Source organism: Rana temporaria, chromosome 1 (assembly GCF_905171775.1).
Source record: "Rana temporaria chromosome 1, aRanTem1.1, whole genome shotgun sequence".
In the NCBI taxonomy this organism is placed as follows: Eukaryota; Metazoa; Chordata; class Amphibia; order Anura; family Ranidae; genus Rana; species Rana temporaria.
The window spans coordinates 369,487,609-369,504,948 of record NC_053489.1 but is presented as its reverse complement, the minus strand read 5'-3'; the positions used below and the strand labels follow the sequence as shown (position 1 = coordinate 369,504,948).

Below are 17,340 nucleotides of genomic sequence, written 5' to 3'. Positions count from 1 at the left end.
TCTAGGGCAGCAAACATTCCCTCCATTTCCATTTTTGTTGGTAGGAGTGTCATATCCTGGGTTTCTTCTTTATTTCCCTGTTCTAATTCACTCTCTCCATCATGGTCAGATCTAGTCTCTAAGAATGTTTCTGAGAGTGTTTCCAAGTCTGCCAGTGTGTTAGTAGCCCCTTTTTTCTTGTCTCTCTTCTTATCTTTTTCTACCTGGCTTCCTCTACCCGTTGGTAGTTTTTCAACGGGCTGGTTATCTCCGTTTGTCCCATGTGTCACAAATTTACACATCGGGCCTGGGCTTTGACTTAACCGGGGAGCCTTTGGGATTGCCCCCCCTTTCGCTCCCCTTCCCCTTGTGGTCATCTTACACCCCTCTTGGTTTTACAGTAATCTTGTTTACAACCGCTCTTTACTGTGCCCGTGTTGTGCCCATGATATGACAACCAGAGGTTTATAGACGTTTTGTGGTAATTTCGTTTTGGGCCAGGGGGGCAAACCAGTCTATGTGATCCCCCTTTCTCTCTCTAGTAGAGGGGAGAAAAAAAGGAAAGGAAAAAAAAAGGAAAAAAAAAGGGGGAAAAAAAAGGGGGGAAAAAAAAAAAAAAAAAAGGGGGGGGGGGAAAGGACAGAGGAAAAAAAAAAAAAAACAGAGCTCCGAGAGGTTTTTCTGTTTTTTTGAGGTTACAGAGCTGGCAGGGAGTTTTGGGGATAATAACCCAAGAGGATCCTACTGAGTCCGTCACTTGGATAGGTCTCACGTCTACACAGCACTTTTCTACTGAGTTGAGCTACACTTTTTTTTTTTTTTTTTTTTTTTTTTAACCGATGTTTCCTCTTTTTTTTATTTTTTTTCCAATGCCTATCAAAGCACTCTTTTTTATCTCAGTGTATTTCCTTCAATAAGGTATTGCTGTGAGCCGTGGGACTTATATCCGGTTGGCAGGCTTCAGCTGTTCAAGTTGCCTATAACATTTATTCGCGGGCACCCACTACTGCCTGTTTATTCTGTCTGGAGCTTTTCTCAAAGTATAATATAAATTGATTATCCACGTGTCCCGGTGCCCAAATGTCCAAGTGTCCGCATTATCGGTATAGACAATAGAAATAGAAAAATTAACAAGGGAGGTGACCGCCGACAAACAAATATAATTTATTCACCCTGGTAGTTATCTTACTAAGCACTTGTCGCTTCTGTCACCAATTTCTTATCTTCATCCCAATCTCATAAGAAACATTACCACCTCTATTGCAGGTATCTCATTAATATCGGTTCGTGAGAAAAGCGTTGTACTCACCGCTTTGATGAATATGGTGTGCTCACAGGTCCATTGATTTTGAAAAAAAAACTTTGAAGAGAAGGCTGGTGTAATATTTTTAAATCTTACCCGCTTGTTGGTGATCTTCTAGGAGCCAGCTCCTTACTTACACACATCTCTTTCTTTTAATTTACTTTGAGTTACTTGAGCTACGAGGTGCTGGGTTTCATTTCTGTCAGCTTCTGCTCCCCATGTGGGGGCCCGCATACCGCGGTCCACAGCGACTTAGTACAGCTGCACGCGTACCCCAGAGAACGGGGGAGGGGGGGCCGCCGAGCGCACGAGCTGCTCTGCTCTCACGAAGGGCTCGGTTCACCTCGCCTCCCTCCCTGCAGCCCCTCCCGCTCTGTGTGCTCCGTGTGTTTGGGCTTTACAAGCGCCGTCCTCACCACTCTGCGCTGCAAGCCTCAATCACCGCAGCACAGGAAGAGCCGTGCACGCCGTCCACGCTGCAGGCCAGGAGACTCTCAGGCAGCCGGGATCCGAAAGTAGGGGGTAAGTTTACAGCACAGGGACAGCATCTCTGAGCCGGGGGGGGAGGAGGTGATCAAGCGGGGAGAGGTCCGGGCCCCTCGCTTCCCTTCACGTCTCCACGGTCAGCGCAGGGTTGGAGAGCGAGGGCTCCCGTCTAGCAGCTCCTCCACTCCGACCGCGCCATCCCTAGACTCCTCCCTCCATCCTCTGAAAACGGTGTTCTAACGACACAAGTGAGGTATCGCCCACAACATATACAGTTAACAATTTCCCAATGATTAGTGAAAAAATGTTTTTTTAAATTAAAATCCAGTGTTTAGTAACGCTCTTCAACACACCACATACAACAACAAGCATATGCGCTCACCGATCTGCATACCTTCACGTCATAAGAGGTCCAAGAAATGCCTGATATATCCGCATTACTGTAACATCCCTTTTAGTCCATTAGAAGGCTAAGTGCTCCCATCTCTTTAGGTTGGTATTGATTTTGGTATATTTGTAATTGAGCAAGGTGATTAGAAGAGGGTTATGACACCTAGAGACTGGCCTTCAGTTTAGACCTAGTGTCAAGCCTCCTGTCAATCCTCCTCTAGTTGGCAATATAACCCACAATTCCAAAAAAGGCTACAGCCCTCTAAGTATGTTAAGTACAAAAATCCCAATTTATTTCTGTACTAGCAGCATTTTGATGGGATCAAATTATAAATGTTCATTTATTGCATAGGTGTACTGATTTTATCCCCCAGAAATACTGTACACTGGCTGGTACAATGATCTCAGATGCACAGAGGTCTGGGAGGTCAGGGCTCTTAGTAACAAAGTTATTCTAAACCAAAGGTTTTTACTGAATCGGGTTTCCGGTTAACAATATAGCAGGCATATTGTTGTATTTCAACATTTCGAGACTGGATTTTTAGTTGGGCATGTTTAAATTGTTTGACTGGTTTACTTTAACAAACTCTTTATATAGCCCAGAGCTGTATGCAAATTACAATACCCTATACAACTTGCTTCTTTTGCAATACCTTTTTTGAAAAAACACATTAGAAATATAACTTGAGAAAGTAAAAAATGTCAAGTGAGGCAGAAAAAATGCTGTGTATGTTTACAGGAATGATTGCACTGTGGAAAAGTACAGTATACAAAGTGCAAAATATATTGGATTCTCCTTTCTATCATATTTTGCTAGAAACCTGTGAGAGGAAGAATCTGATTTCTTGCAATGGGGAAAGAATATGTTTTCCTATATACACTTTCAATTATTGTGAGACCTTCTGTTTTGATTTCCAGTAGAGCTGGTCATCACCGTCAATCTTATTTTGCAATTCTTAATATTCTTTCTTTCTCTACCTGCCTATCCATACTCAGTGGGAAATGGATGATACAGCTGAATATGTAAGTAATATGAGCCTCTTTTTGAATTAATTGTTTGTGCATTCCATAACTGAACTGTAAGCATCTTCTAATATATTGCTGTTTATAGAAACATAATCTGAAAGAAAAATGCCATTGCTGATTTTCTTATGGAAATATTAGTTGCTTGGCTAACCTGGGATAAGAATGCAACCAGTGTGTTTAGAGTGAATTCCTTATTTGCATTGTTAGAGACTGGGGAAGTAGTGAAGCCATTTTATCAACAAAACAGCCAGGTAACCAGCTTTTTCTGAAGAAGTCAGATGCGGCAACCTTTTTTTTTCTCAGCACATATGGTTTGTGGATTTTGTGGATAATGCTTTAACAAACCCATTTTAAAATGTTTCTAATGTGTGATAAAATGTGTTGAAGAATAGTTTTACTCAAAAAAATAATAATAAAAGGAACTTGTTTTAAAACAGTCCCTTACTTATCTGTGTAACTATAGGTATTGCTAAGAAATGATTTAACAATTACAACAGAAGCACTAAAATTAGCTCTCTGCCCATCACTTTGTATTGTAACAGGATCTTGACAGCTTTCCAGCTCTTTAATGTAAACGGATAGCTAGTGGATTTTGGAGAATTAATTACTTCACAGTAAGTCCTGGTTCACACTCTGTTAATGCAAACCGCTTCTGGTGTCAATGTTAACCACTTGACACCCGCACGCCGTCATATGACGTCCAAAACGGGGACCTGTTATCCTGGGTGGACGTCATATGATGTGATGGGCTTTGCGGGGGGATATCTCAATGATGCCTGCACCCGGAGGCATCATTGAGATATCATTTTTTAGCGGCGGCGATCCTGCGCACCGTAAGAACGATCATAGCGGCGGTTCCCCCCCCTCCCGCCGCCATCCGGTGCTTCTCCGGGCTCTCCCGTCCCACCGGGGGCCCAGAGAGATGATCGCCGTCCGCCGGATGTTTGCCATAGAGAAGACTGGTGACCATCTGGTCACCAGTCATCTCTATGACCGTCGGAGGCCCGGGCGCGATGTGATGACGTCACGCCCGGGTCCCCGTAAGTAAACAAACCGCAATTGCGGCTAGTTTGAATGAGATCTGTGAATTTTTTTTCACAATCTCATTCTTTCCAGCCTGCAGGAGAGATGTGGGGTCTTATTGACCCCGCATCTCTCCTTAAAGAGGACCTGTCACACACATTCCTATTACAAGGGATGTTTACATTCCTTGTAATAGGAATAAAAGCGATTGAAAAAAAAAAAGTGTAAAAAATAAAGAAATAAGTAAAATAAAAAAGAAAAAATAATAATAAAAAAATTAAAATGCCCCTGTCCCCGGTAGCTCGCGCTCAGAAGCGTACGCACACGTAAGTCCCGCCCACGTATGTAAACGTCGTTCAAACCACACATGTGAGGTGTCGCCGCGTGCGTTAGAGCGTGTGCAACAATTCTAGCACTAGACCTCCTCTGTAACTCTAAACTGGCAACCTGTAAAAAAATTTAAGTGTCGCCTATGGAGATTTTTAAGTAACGAAGTTTGGCGCCATTCCATGAGTGTACGCAATTTTAAAGCGTGACATGTTAGGTATCTAGTTACTCGGCGTAACATCATCTTTCATATTTTACCAAAAAATTGGGCTAACGTTACTGTTTTGTTATTTTTTAATTTATGAAACCATTTTTTTTACAAAAAAAAGCCGTTTGAAAAATTATTGCGCAAATACGGTGCAAGATAAAAAGTTGCAATGACCGCCATTTTATTCCCTAGGGTGTCTGCTAAAAAAACATATATAATGTTTGGGGGTTCTGAGTAATTTTCTAGCAAAATAATGAGGATTTGTACATGTAGGAAAGAAGTGCCAGAATAGGCCCGGGAAGGAGGTGGGTTTTAAAGCCCGGTATTGAAGTGGTTAAGTTAACGACACCCTGAAAATTGTGTGCAAAACGCAGTGCAATGGGATGAATCGGATTCATCCATGTGATCCAATTATGGTGCGGCAAAAAAAGTGCATGCGTCTTAGTCTAACCATACAAAATGCATAGGCTCAAATTGCACTGCCATGAATCACTTGTGATTTGAACAGGAAGGCAGTGCGATTCCTGGTTGAATCAATCTGAACTTGAAACTCTTTTACTAATTGTTAAGAATATATAAATACTTTAAACTCCATAGTCTGAATACATTTACAGGTTAATGAATTGTCATGAATTTTCAGCAGTAGACTATACATATTTGTTTATTTTCCTTAGTTCCTTTTTTTATATTTACATGAAATACGTTTTTGGTTTTATAAATTAGTCACAGGCTGCAAGTATTCTTTAGATGTATGAGTCACGCTAACCAACTATCGTTATGATTAAAACAATTATGTTTCTAAATACTGCTATTGCCATGAATTTCAGCTGCATGAATTTATGTATGGAGTGTATAGAAGAAGAATCTATGTTCCTCTATCTACAAGCTGTTCCCAGTAGGCAAAAGGCAACATTCTTTCAGACTGGCTAATAGAAATTGCACAGTTCAGCTATCATACCAGATTGCCGAAAAGTTCTTGCCATTTTCCATCAAGGATTTTATACCCTTGTTTCTATAATGGCTTAAAGTGGTGTTCCGCCCTTGAAAAAAAATTAAAAGCCAGCAGCTACACATACTGCAGCTGCTGGCTTTTAGTAAATGGACACTAACCTGTCCTGGAGTCCAGCGATGTCGGCACAGCTGTCGGGTGCTCCGCCGCCATTACGGGTAGGGAAACCCGTCTGTGTAGCCTTTTGGCTTCACGGCGGGAACCTTACTGCGCATGTGCGAGGCCCCGCTCCTCTCTCCTATTGGCCCAGCGGCCAGGGGAGAAGGAGGGAGCCCCACAGTGACGTCACAGCTCCGTGGTAGGGACTCCCGTAAGTGGGAAAGGCATCCTGTCCCCCCCCCCCCCCCCAAAAGGTGCCAATTGTGGCACCGGAGGGAGGAGGAATAAGATGAGCGGATGTTCCACTTTTGGATAGAACTCCGCTTTAACTGTGCTGATTTTTTTTACACCACACACAGAAGCAAACCTTTTGCCACATGAAAAAATTTGCAACTTGCACAATGGCAAATTGTCCCATGAGCTACTTTGCCATGTGTAGCGCAGAAAATTTAAGTTAATAGGCTGCCCTATGTGTGTCACTAGAAAAACAAGCCAAAAACATGTGCTCTCGCTACTCTAGGGCCCTGTACACACGGGCGGATATCCGATGAAAACGGTCCGCCGGACTGTTTCCATCGGATATGTCCGCTGGCGGATTTTGATCTGATGGCTGTACACACCATCAGATCAAAATCCCCGCGGAAAACATCCGCGGTGACGTGGCCGCGCCGTCGCTGCGATGATGACGCAGCGACGTGCGCGACCCTGGAAGGTAAATACTTCCACGCATGCGTCGAATCATTTTGACGCATGCGAGCGATGGGGATCGGACGGACTTATCTGGTGAGTCTGTACAGACGACCGGATAAGTCCGATGGACAGGTTTCGAGCGGATAGATTTCTTAGCATGCTAAGAAATTTTTATCCGCTGGAAAACCGTAGGCTGGACAAATGTCCGCTTGAAAATGTCTGCTAGGCCCTACACATGACCGGATCTATCTGCTGGAACTGATCCGCGGATCAATCCCAGCGGATAGATCCGGTCGTGTGTACGGGGCCTTAGTGTGAGTATGGCCTGAAAGGGAAATTGGTGCATTTATACAAGAACAGGGAGACACAGCAAATGTGTGCTTTGCCATGCGTTGCAGACATGCTGCAAATGTGCATCATGCTTGTGTTGTCATCACATGTTAAAGCCCCCCCCCATGCACCAAAAACTGTGGTAACGCACCATGCTCTGCTCCAAAAGAAGTTCTGGAGCTTCTCTAGGGTGATTGTCATGCGTAGGGTAGCCTATTGAAGTGAATGGGCTGCCCTATGTGTGACGTGTGAAAACGCTCCAAAACACCCAAAACAAACGCATGCGGGAATGTGAGTTTTTGCTATTTTGGAGATCTGAATGAGGTTTGACAACTCATTGTCTCCGTCCACTCTGTCCTATGTATTTGTATAAAGATGGCCATACACTATGCAATCTGATTGTACAACATCTGTACAATTTCCTTTATATTTACTAGAACTATGGCATAGGAGGTCACACATGAACAATCCATTCAATTTGTATCAAATCAGGCAGGCCCTTGTACTACATAGCTGATCGAAGATCTAAAGGAGTTTGTACAATTAGTTTGTATAGAAAGTTGGTGAAAGGTGGTATTGTAATGAGGGAGGTGTGGTCCAGAGTGGTAAACACACCCTCTTCTGTGATGCTAAGAGTGTGTCTTAAAATAACTATGGTGCTTACAAGATACCATCATCCTAGTGATAACAATATTTAGAAAAGCTAGGGGCTACCCCTCTTACGCCCCTCGGCAAAGAACAAAATTGACTATCTCGGTACCCAGGAAGTAACAAAAAGCATAATATAAGAATTTACATTTTTATTATACCAAATTTGTTAAAACGGAAGGACACATAACCATATATACGAATAAAATCAATACAGTGGGGATCGAAAGTTTGGGCACCCCAGGTAAAAATTTGTATTAATGTGCATAACGAAGCCAAGGAACGATGGAAAAATCTCCAGAAGGCATCAAATTACAGATTAGACATTCTTATATGTCAAAAAAAGTTAGATTTTATTTCCATCATTTACACTTTCAAAATTACAGAAAACAAAAAGTTTGGGCACCCTGCAGAATTTATAGCATGCACTGCCCCCTTTGCAAAGCTGAGACCTGCCAGTGTCATGTATTGTTCTCAATCATCATCTGGGAAGACCAGGTGATGTCACTCTCAAAGGTTTTAAATGCCCAGACTCATCTGACCTTTCCCCAACAATCAGCACCATGGGTTCTTCTAAGCAGTTGTCTAGAAAACTGAAACTGAAAATAGTTCACGCTCACAAAGCTAGAGAAGGCTATAAGAAGATAGCAAAGCGTTTTCAGATGTCAATATCCTCTGTTTGGAATGTAATTAAGAAATGGCAGTCATCAGGAACAGTGGAAGTTAAAGCAAGATCTGGAAGACCAAGAAAAATATCAGACAGAACAGCTCGCAGGATTGTGAGAAAAGCAATTCAAAACCCACGTTTGACTGCACGATCCCTCCAGAAAGATCTGGCAGACACTGAAGTTGTGGTACACTATTCCACTATAAAGAGATACTTGTACAAATATGGTCTTCATGGAAGAGTCATCAGAAGAAAACCTCTTAGGCCCCGTACACACGGTCGAACATGTCCGCTGAAACTGGTCCGCGTATTGCAGCCAGTGGCACAGGGAACATTTCACGAGTAGAAGGAAAAATGGATTCAATAAAATGTCAGCAAATTTTGGAAGGTAACTTGATGCCATCTGTGAAAAAGTTGAAGTTAAAGAGAGGATGGCTTCTACAAATGGATAATGATCCTAAACACACCTCAAAATCCACCGGGGGATTACATCAAGAGGCGTAAACTGAAGGTTTTGCTATGGCCTTTACAATCTCCTGACCTCAACATAATTGAAAATCTATGGATAGACCTTAAAAGAGCAGTGCGTGACAGACAGCCCAGAAATCTCAAAGAACTGGAAGACTTTTGCAAGGAAGAATGGGCAAAGATACCTCAAACAAGAATAGAAAGACTCTTGGCTGGCTACAAAAAGCGTTTACAAGCTGTGATACTTGCCAAAGGGGGCAGGACACGATATTAACTCTGCAGGGTGCCCAAACTTTTGCAGATGCCATTTTTTTTGTTTTCTGTAATTTTGAAAGTGTAAATGATGGAAATAAAATCTAACTTTTTTTGATATATTATAAGAATGTCTAATCTGTAATTTGATGCATTTTGGAGATTTTTCCATCGTTCCTTGGCTTCGTTATGCACATTAATACAATTTTTTACCTGGGGTGCCCAAACTTTCGATCCCCACTGTATATTAGATGGTTTTGGTAAACCTGAAGAGAAAAACCTGCAGGAAAACTGATTATGGGGTTTTCCTTTCCACTTCTTTCTCTATTTCTTTCCTTGCCTTCCCTTTCACCCCCCTTTTTTTTCCTTATTTATTTCTTAACCCTTTCCTCTACCCTCCCTCCTCTAGACTTTAAGGCTGGGTTTACACATGTGCAGTGCAAATTTCAGGTGTGTTTTCACTGCAAATTTCTAAAAGTAGCTGTTTAGCGGTTTAGCTGCAATTTACATACGGTTCTGATGCCATTTTTAGGAGCAGGCAGCCACCAGCATCCTTAGCATAGCTAGTTGTCAAGGAGTGGCAATAAAACTTGAGAAAACACAGTGTGGGGGTCCCCTTCGGGGCCTGGTATGGAACCATACTGGGCCACATGCCCTGAACATGGGGGGCGGGTGCTTTGATGAGGACATCAAAGCATGGGGCTGCTGGCTTGTCACAATGGATCAGCTGAATCAGGTTTCCATCCACCTCTGTGGATGGCGTGTGCTCCACCAGAGAACCGGATATGGCATAAGACAGCGTGATTAGGTACTGCCTCAACGTATGTTTTGTTAATATCGTCTTCAGGAGGCGAGATACGTTTTGTTAATTACGTCTTCACGTGTCCAGGGGGATCTTGTTGCCATCGCAACTCACCACAAACTCCTTTTGCTTGAAACTGTATTCAGTTATACCAACCTCGATGATCTAAAGCAATGGTTCTCAACCTCTCTAGTGCCGTGACCCCTTGACTAAATGTCCCAAGTTGTGGGGACCCCTAACAGTAAAATTATTTTCCTATTGTGAGTTGTCGGCACCCAAGACAAGACCTAACCCACGGACATTTAGCGCTCCCTGGGTCCCTTCCACTCAGTATTAAAACCCCTTATAGTACATTTTAGGATGTACCACTCTCTCTCTCTCTCTCTCTCTCTCTCTCTCTCTCTCTCTCTCTCTCTCTCTCTCTCTCTCTCTCTCTCTCTTTGTTCCTCTTTTCTTTCCCTTTTATCTGTATCTATCCTAATTTCTTGTTTGTTATCCCCATCCCTCTCTAGACGTCTTTCTTGTTCTTTCTCTCTCTACCTTCCATGTAGTCTCTATTTTTATTCCTTCTCTTACTCCCTGGTGGAGAGTTGGGATCAGCCAACTTAGGTGCTCTTGATCAAGGTCATCTGCTGATCAGAGAACTGTAGTGGGGACTTTTAAAGGCAACTCTAATCACAGGTAGTGTTACTCACTGTGTCTCCGACTTTGTGGTTTCTCGTAGCAGTGACACCTATTCTGAAATCAGCAGATAGGGTCTCCTCCAGCCCCTCCCACTTCACATTCCTCACCAGTCAGCTGACCTCTAGTCCCTGCCCCCCAGCTATGCCGTGAACTGAAGGGGCGGCTGTGAGGAGACTGAGTGGGTGGCCGCAGGCTTCAGGAGCAGCCCAGGTGTTGGGGACCCCTGGCAAATCCTCATTTGACCCCCAAGGGGGTCCCGACCCCCAGGTTGAGAACCACTGATCTAAAGCCTTGGCTGGTGCCAAACTTTTGTGCATATAGCGCCGTCCTTGGCTACCATGTATAGATACTGTATGAGTCCTGCCTTTAGCAGGCTAGGGAAGAGGTCATAACTGTAAGAGGTCTCTGTGCAGATTTAGGCAGTGTCACCTAAGCAGACAAAAATAACGATTTCCGAATGCGGATAAGTGCGATGTCACCAGTTGTTTGTGGCTTCGGGAACGATCAGACTAAATTACTCTTAAGTATAATTGTACTATACTCTCTGCTATTTGCCAATCACTATGAGTCTCACAAGTCCCAGTATATCTATATGATATTCAAGCAATGCTCGTTGAACTTAGTTATGGCACAAAAAAGAAAACTGACCAACATAAAAAAAATGACCAATGACCACATATGATGACTGCCAAATATTAGAACTGTAAAGAGGACTGTATGTCACATATACAGGAAAACTAGTCACATGACTGTTGCTAAACCCAGGTGTTACTGTTACTATTGTCATAGTTGCTAATAGCTACAATGACATACATTTATATAAAACAATTATCCAATGTCGAAATAGAGAAAAAAAAAACTGTTGGAACTTCCATTCCAAAAAAGGGAAGCTTTAATATTCTATATCAACATTTTTAACTGTTTTAAATGTTCTCCGTATAATGTTCCCCATACTCCCCTCTTTTTTTTTTTTTTTTTTCACCATAGTGAAACCAAACTCAAGAATCACCAAAAAATAAATAAAGGTGATATAGCAAAGAAAGAAAAATAGTTTTCCTTAAAAGAAAAAGGAGAAGAAGAAACTAAGCCAAAAGGGTAAAAAAAGGGGAGTATGGGGAGGCACCCCTGTGACACTATATTGCACGCCTTCCATAGATGCAAGCTAAATTTAAAAATATTCATAATTACAATATTTTACAGCTATTAATGGAGATTTCACATACACCCATAATGCAACAACCTTCATAAAAAGAAATATGGGCAACAGCCTGTTATTCTGTGATCTCACCTGACACTATTGAACTGTGACAGAAAAATTTGTTATGGGGTTGACATAACTCTCTGCACAACAGTCTAAATGTATTTGTGTTAGAGACATATGGCACCTGGCATAAAAACGTTTAAAGCATAAAGAGTATATATTTTGTCCTATTTTATCAGCAATCGCATTCTGTTTTACAAAAATACACATTGTAACTCCCCCCTAGCTGCACACGCTTGCATTTTTATTTATTTTTGCTCTTCCTTTGTTTAGCTGTGTGTTAGGTCCTAATTGCTCCTGTCAGAACTTATGCAGTGCTGAATGCCCTGCAACATATGAAAACACATAGGGGGTTATTTTCTAAAGGAAAATCCACTTTGCACTACAAGTGCACTTGGATGTGCAGTCGCTGTAAATTTGAGGGGTAGATCTGAAATGAGAGGAAGCGCTGCTGATTTTATCATCCAATCATGTGCAAGCTAAAATGTTGTTTTTGATCTTCCTTGCATGCCCCCTTCAGCGACTGCAATTCCAAGTGCACTTGCAGTGCAAAGTGGATTTGCCTTTCGTAAATAACCCCTATTGCAAACCTAGTAAGTTCTTAACAGGCTTCTGGGAGGGGGAGTAGAATGGAGGCTACTCCCCCCTTCCTTTATTTCTTTCCCCTCTGACCCCTCCTCCCTCCCTATGTTTCCCTCTCTTCTTTTCCTTCTTCTTTTCGTTTCTTACGCCTCCCCTGTGGGTAAAACTGGTGAATTAAGTTTTGTGTCATACTGTATGCAATGTATAGGTCAGGACTCAAGTCTTGCAGGAACGCATGGGAACGGCATTCCTGTACTTTTTCCACAGCAGGAACCCGTTCCCATTAGCACCCGCATCCTGCAGGACTGGCCTTTAAAGTATGCGAGCTGTGTAAAGTATACATTGTGTGTACAGTGCATCCAGAACATATTCACAGTGCTTAATTTTTTCCACATTTTGTTATGTCACAGCCTTATTCCTAAATGGAATAAATTCATTATTTCCTCAATTATACAAACAATACCCCATAATGACAACATGAAAAAAGTTTGTTTGAAATCTTTGAAAAAATATTAAAAATAAAAAACAAAATAAAATCACATGTACAGAAGTGTTCACAGCTTTTGCTCAATACTTTGTTGAAGCACCTTTAGCACCAATTACAGCCTCAAGTATTTTTGAGTACGATGCTACAAGCTTGGAACACCTATTTTTGGGCAGTTTCTCCCATTCTTCTTTCAACCTCCATCAGTTTGGATGGGGAGCGTCCGTGCACAGGCATTTTCAGATCTCTCCAGAGATATTTAATCGGGTTCAAGTCTGGGCTCTGCCTGGGCCACTCAAGGACATTCACAGAGCTGTCCTGTTGCCAATCCTTTATTTTCTTGGCAGTGTGCTTAGGGTTATTGTCCTGTTGGAAGATTAACCTTCACCCCAGTCTGAGGTTCGGAGCGCTCTGGAGCAGGTTTTCATCAAGGCTGTCTCTGTACATTTATCTTTCCCTCAATCTTGACTAGTCTTCCTGTTCCTACTGCTAAAAAAACATTCCTACAGCATAATGTTCCCACCACCATGCTTCACTGTAGGGATTGTATTGGCCAGATGATCAACAGTGCCTGGTTTCCTCCAGACATGACGCTTGCCATTCAGACCAAAGAGTTCAATCTTTATTTCATCAGACAAGAGAATATTTTTTCTCATGGTCTGAGAGCCTGTCAGGTGCCTTTTGGCAAACTCCAGGCTGGCTTTCATGTGCCTTTTACTGATGAGTGGCTTCCGTCTGGCCACTCTACCATACAGGCCTGATTGGTGGAGTGCTGCAGAGATGGTTGTTCTTCTGGAAGGTTCTCCTTTCTCCAAAAAGAAAGGCAGGAGCTCTGTCAGAGTGACCATCAGGTTCCTGGTCACCTCCCAGACTAAGACCCTTCTCCCCCGATCGCTCAGTTTGGTCGGGCATTCAACTCTAGGAAAAGTCCTGGTGGTTCCAAACTTTGTCTATTTACAGTTGATGGAGGCCACTGTGCTCATTGGGATCTTCAATGCTGCAGACATTTTTCTGTACCCTTCCCCAGATCTGTGCCTCCATACAATCCGGAGGTCCGGAGGTCTACAGACAATTCCTTGGACATCATGGCTTGGTTTGTGTTTTGACATGAACTGTTAACTTTGTGACCTTATATAGACAGGTATGTGCCTTTCCAGATCATGTCCAATCAACAAAATTTACCACAGGTGGACTCCATCAAAATTTACCACAGGTGGACTCCAATCAAGTTATAGATACAGCTCAAGGATGATAAGTGGAAACTTACAAAGCCATTCACAACTCTGAGCTCTGAGGAAACAAGCTTGTCTCCCAAAATGCATCAGCTTTCCAATGGCAGGTATTTGTAATTCTGGACACTGGATTTGTGTACGAGTTATGTCTTTGGCATTTTTTTCAATAAATATTTATTGGTGCCGAAGGTAATGCACTAGGTGTTTGCGCCCTCCTTTTTTATACTGATGTTTACCCGCACTGTTATACTGGTGTTTATCCGCTCAAGGAGAGCAGCATCGCTCGAAATACATTAAGTATTGGAGTAAGCGCTGAGGTTTTATTGACTTTGGACAACTCTGCCCCCAACTACCTGGTCTCAAAATATCTACCAAACTGCTCTCTTTGGTCCTCCAAAAACCTCCTGTACTCCCGAAGCCAACAATGCAGCCACTGCATTTGAGGCAGCCATTCTTACCTCTTATGAATCCCTGCAAAATTTGATTCATCGTATGTCCCTTGGAGGGCGGGAGGGGACGAGTATTATGGCTATGACTCTACGGATTCTTAAACTCACTAAATTGCAAACACCCTCCGGCAGTAATACATACTCACCGAACACTACACTATGGGGGAATCCAAACCTTCTGGAATTTTTCCGTAGATCGGATGGGGGATATTGGTCGAAAAGGGGGGTGAAAACTATTTTACATTTGTTCTCAGATAATGTGTTTCGTCCTTTCGAGGCATTTCGTAGAGACTATAATCTGCCGCGTACAGCTTACTTCCTACAGATACGCCACACTGCAGCAATGCAGTTTGGCCTTCGTAACATAGTCGTCCAGCTCTCCCCGCTAGAGCGATTGCTAACTGACTCCTCTCACGCCAAGCTAGTCTCCACATATTATGGGTCTCTCCTGCACACTACGACTCAAAGGCTGAGCAGAGCTGCTGCTAGCTGGAGAGCCGACATCCCTGAGCTGACGGAGGACATCTGGCAGTAGGTATTGCCCCTCCAGGTTCCCTCTGTCATTTTGTCCCGTGACAAGGTAATACAGACCAAACTGTTATACAGATCCTATTTTACAACATGCTTATTGTTTAAACTGAACAGAATCTCCTCAGCTCCCGATGCGGGGCAGCCGATGGCACGTTCTTTCATTTAATGTGGGAGTGTGCTCTGATTAGAAAGTTCTGGTCGGAGGTCACGGCCTTCATTAGCTCGCTGACGGAGATACTCAATATATGTAATCCCCTGAGGTGTTTACTGGGCTATATTGATGACGAGAGTATATATAAGAATACGCAAACCTTCCTGCAGATAGTATTGTTCTATGCTAAGCAGTCCATAACCTTCCACTGGAAGTCTCCATCCTTACCTACCATTGCCTTCTGGCTCACCACAATCAATCATGCTATACCGCTGTACAAGTTGACATATGAGGCCAGAGGGTGTCCAAAAAAAATCTTGAAGGTTTGGGGCTCTTGGGTTGATTCCGCGAGCACCATACCACCTGCTCCTTGAACTTTGACTGATGACTGATACCTATGCCTGTTGAGTAAACCTGAGTGAGTAAATTGATGATTTTATTGTTTTTCTCCCCCTATTTTATATATGTTTCTATGAACATGCTCAATGTGTACCAGCTACCAGAGTTTTGTAAAATAATCTAATGGGCGATGTTCGCCCAGTATGTGTGTTTGTTGTACTGTTTGTTTTGTATGTAAGAAAATAAAAATAAAAGATGTACCTTTAAAAAAAAAGCCCTGTTCCTTTACACAGATAACCTGCCCCAAAAGGAAACACAGTGCAGGCATGCCATGTTAGCAATGGAGAAAAGATCACCTGCAGGGAGCTTACAGGCAATACTGATGACTAGTCCTTTGCCCTCCACTTACTTTTTTTCAAATCAAAAGAAAAAAAAAATGGAGTACGTGCACATTTCTTTGTGTTTTATACTTTAAAATATTCTGCAGAAAACAAACTTGATGTGCGAGCAATGTAGTATGTGCCTACCTTCCTCTTTAACATAACAAAACAGCTGCCATCTTCGCTTCTGTTTGATCTGCAACTGCTATGGTGCTGCTCATGTGATCAGTTATGACACCAGCTATTTGATGGTTTGAAAGTTTGGTTGACAGCACAAGCAAATGTGACAGTGTTCCCGACATGCCAGGAATGTTAATGTTTTTTAAAAATGTTAAATCAATTGGTTTAGTTCCGCTTTATATATGCATTAAAAGCCTTGCCTACTTCATTTTTTAAGTCTCTGTTCAATTTCTCCCCTTCCTCATCTCATTAACCCATCCGTGTGCACAGGCAGGGAGCATAGGAGGAAGCTACTAGCTAAAAATATTTCTAGAATAATTAGCAGGTATTTTGGTTCTTTTTAAACATAATTAACAAAACTATCTTAATTAAAGGGTTAAAGAGTTCCGCCGAATTTTTTTTTTACGTCAGCAACTACAAATACTGCAGCTGTTGACTTTTAATATATGGACACGTACCTGTCCTGGGTGCCCGCAATGTCTGTAGCGACTTCACTTCCTGGTTCCCTACTGCGCATGTGCAAGTCGCGCTGCATGATCCCACTGGTCCCTGCTGTCTTCTGGGACCGGTGTGTCTCCCAGAAGACAGCGGGGGGAAGAGAAGGTGCCGGACGTGGCGTAGGTCGCCGCGGTGACCTATGCCCGGAAGTGGGAGCAAATACCTGGATTACACAGGTATCTACTCCCCTCTGAAAGGTGCCAAATATGACATCGGAGGGGGGGAGGAATGCGAAAAGCAGAATTTTCATTTTTGGGTGGAACTCCGCTTTAAGGGTGTAAAATAAGAGATCTTTGTAATAATTTTTTTATCAAATTAAAGGAGATGTTTTCCTATGCTTATGTGAAGTATGGATATCATTATTTCAGCAGTCTTTAATGCACATACACACTGAACACATAGATCAAGAATTCCTCTCTTTTGAATTGACAGGAAATGATTATAGCTGGACTTCAACCTGAAACCTCTTATTCCATCACAGTTGCTGCATATACTATGAAAGGAGACGGTGCACGCTGCAAACCAAAGGTTATCACCACTAAGAGTGCTGGTGAGTACATACCAAGTCCAAAATTGCACAGGTAGAGTATTTGCTTAGCGTAGTATGTGCACTGACCATTACATTCTTGGATCAAAAACTATTACAAATGACTAATATATTTGAGAGGCAAAATGAATTTTAGAATTGTTTAAAAAAAATGTGCATGTCATTTTCCAACAAAAAGAGAAAAATAACTTTAAAGTGATTGTAAAGGTTCAGTTTTTATTTTTTTTAAATAACAAACATGTCATACTTACCTCCACTGTGCCGTTCGTTTTGCACAGAGTGGCCCCGATCGTCCTCTTCTGGGGTCCCACGGTG

The 17,340-nt window shown here is 42.5% G+C and overlaps 1 protein-coding gene across 18 annotated transcripts in view; it reads left to right on the top strand.

The window, feature by feature from the left end:
* Nucleotides 1–17,340, top strand: part of PTPRS (protein tyrosine phosphatase receptor type S) — a 565,376-nt gene that overhangs the window by 293,609 nt on the left and 254,427 nt on the right. For 9 of the 18 annotated variants that reach the window (XM_040322493.1, XM_040322436.1, XM_040322492.1 and 6 more), the window contains 2 exons: nucleotides 3,155–3,181; nucleotides 16,911–17,028. The exons of 6 other annotated variants lie outside the window; for them this stretch is intronic. In XM_040322493.1, coding sequence (XP_040178427.1) covers nucleotides 3,155–3,181; nucleotides 16,911–17,028 — 145 coding nt within the window. The remainder of the gene's footprint in view (nucleotides 1–3,154; nucleotides 3,182–16,910; nucleotides 17,029–17,340) is intronic. 3 more of the 18 variants (XM_040322474.1, XM_040322467.1, XM_040322456.1) reach the window with 1 other exon arrangement.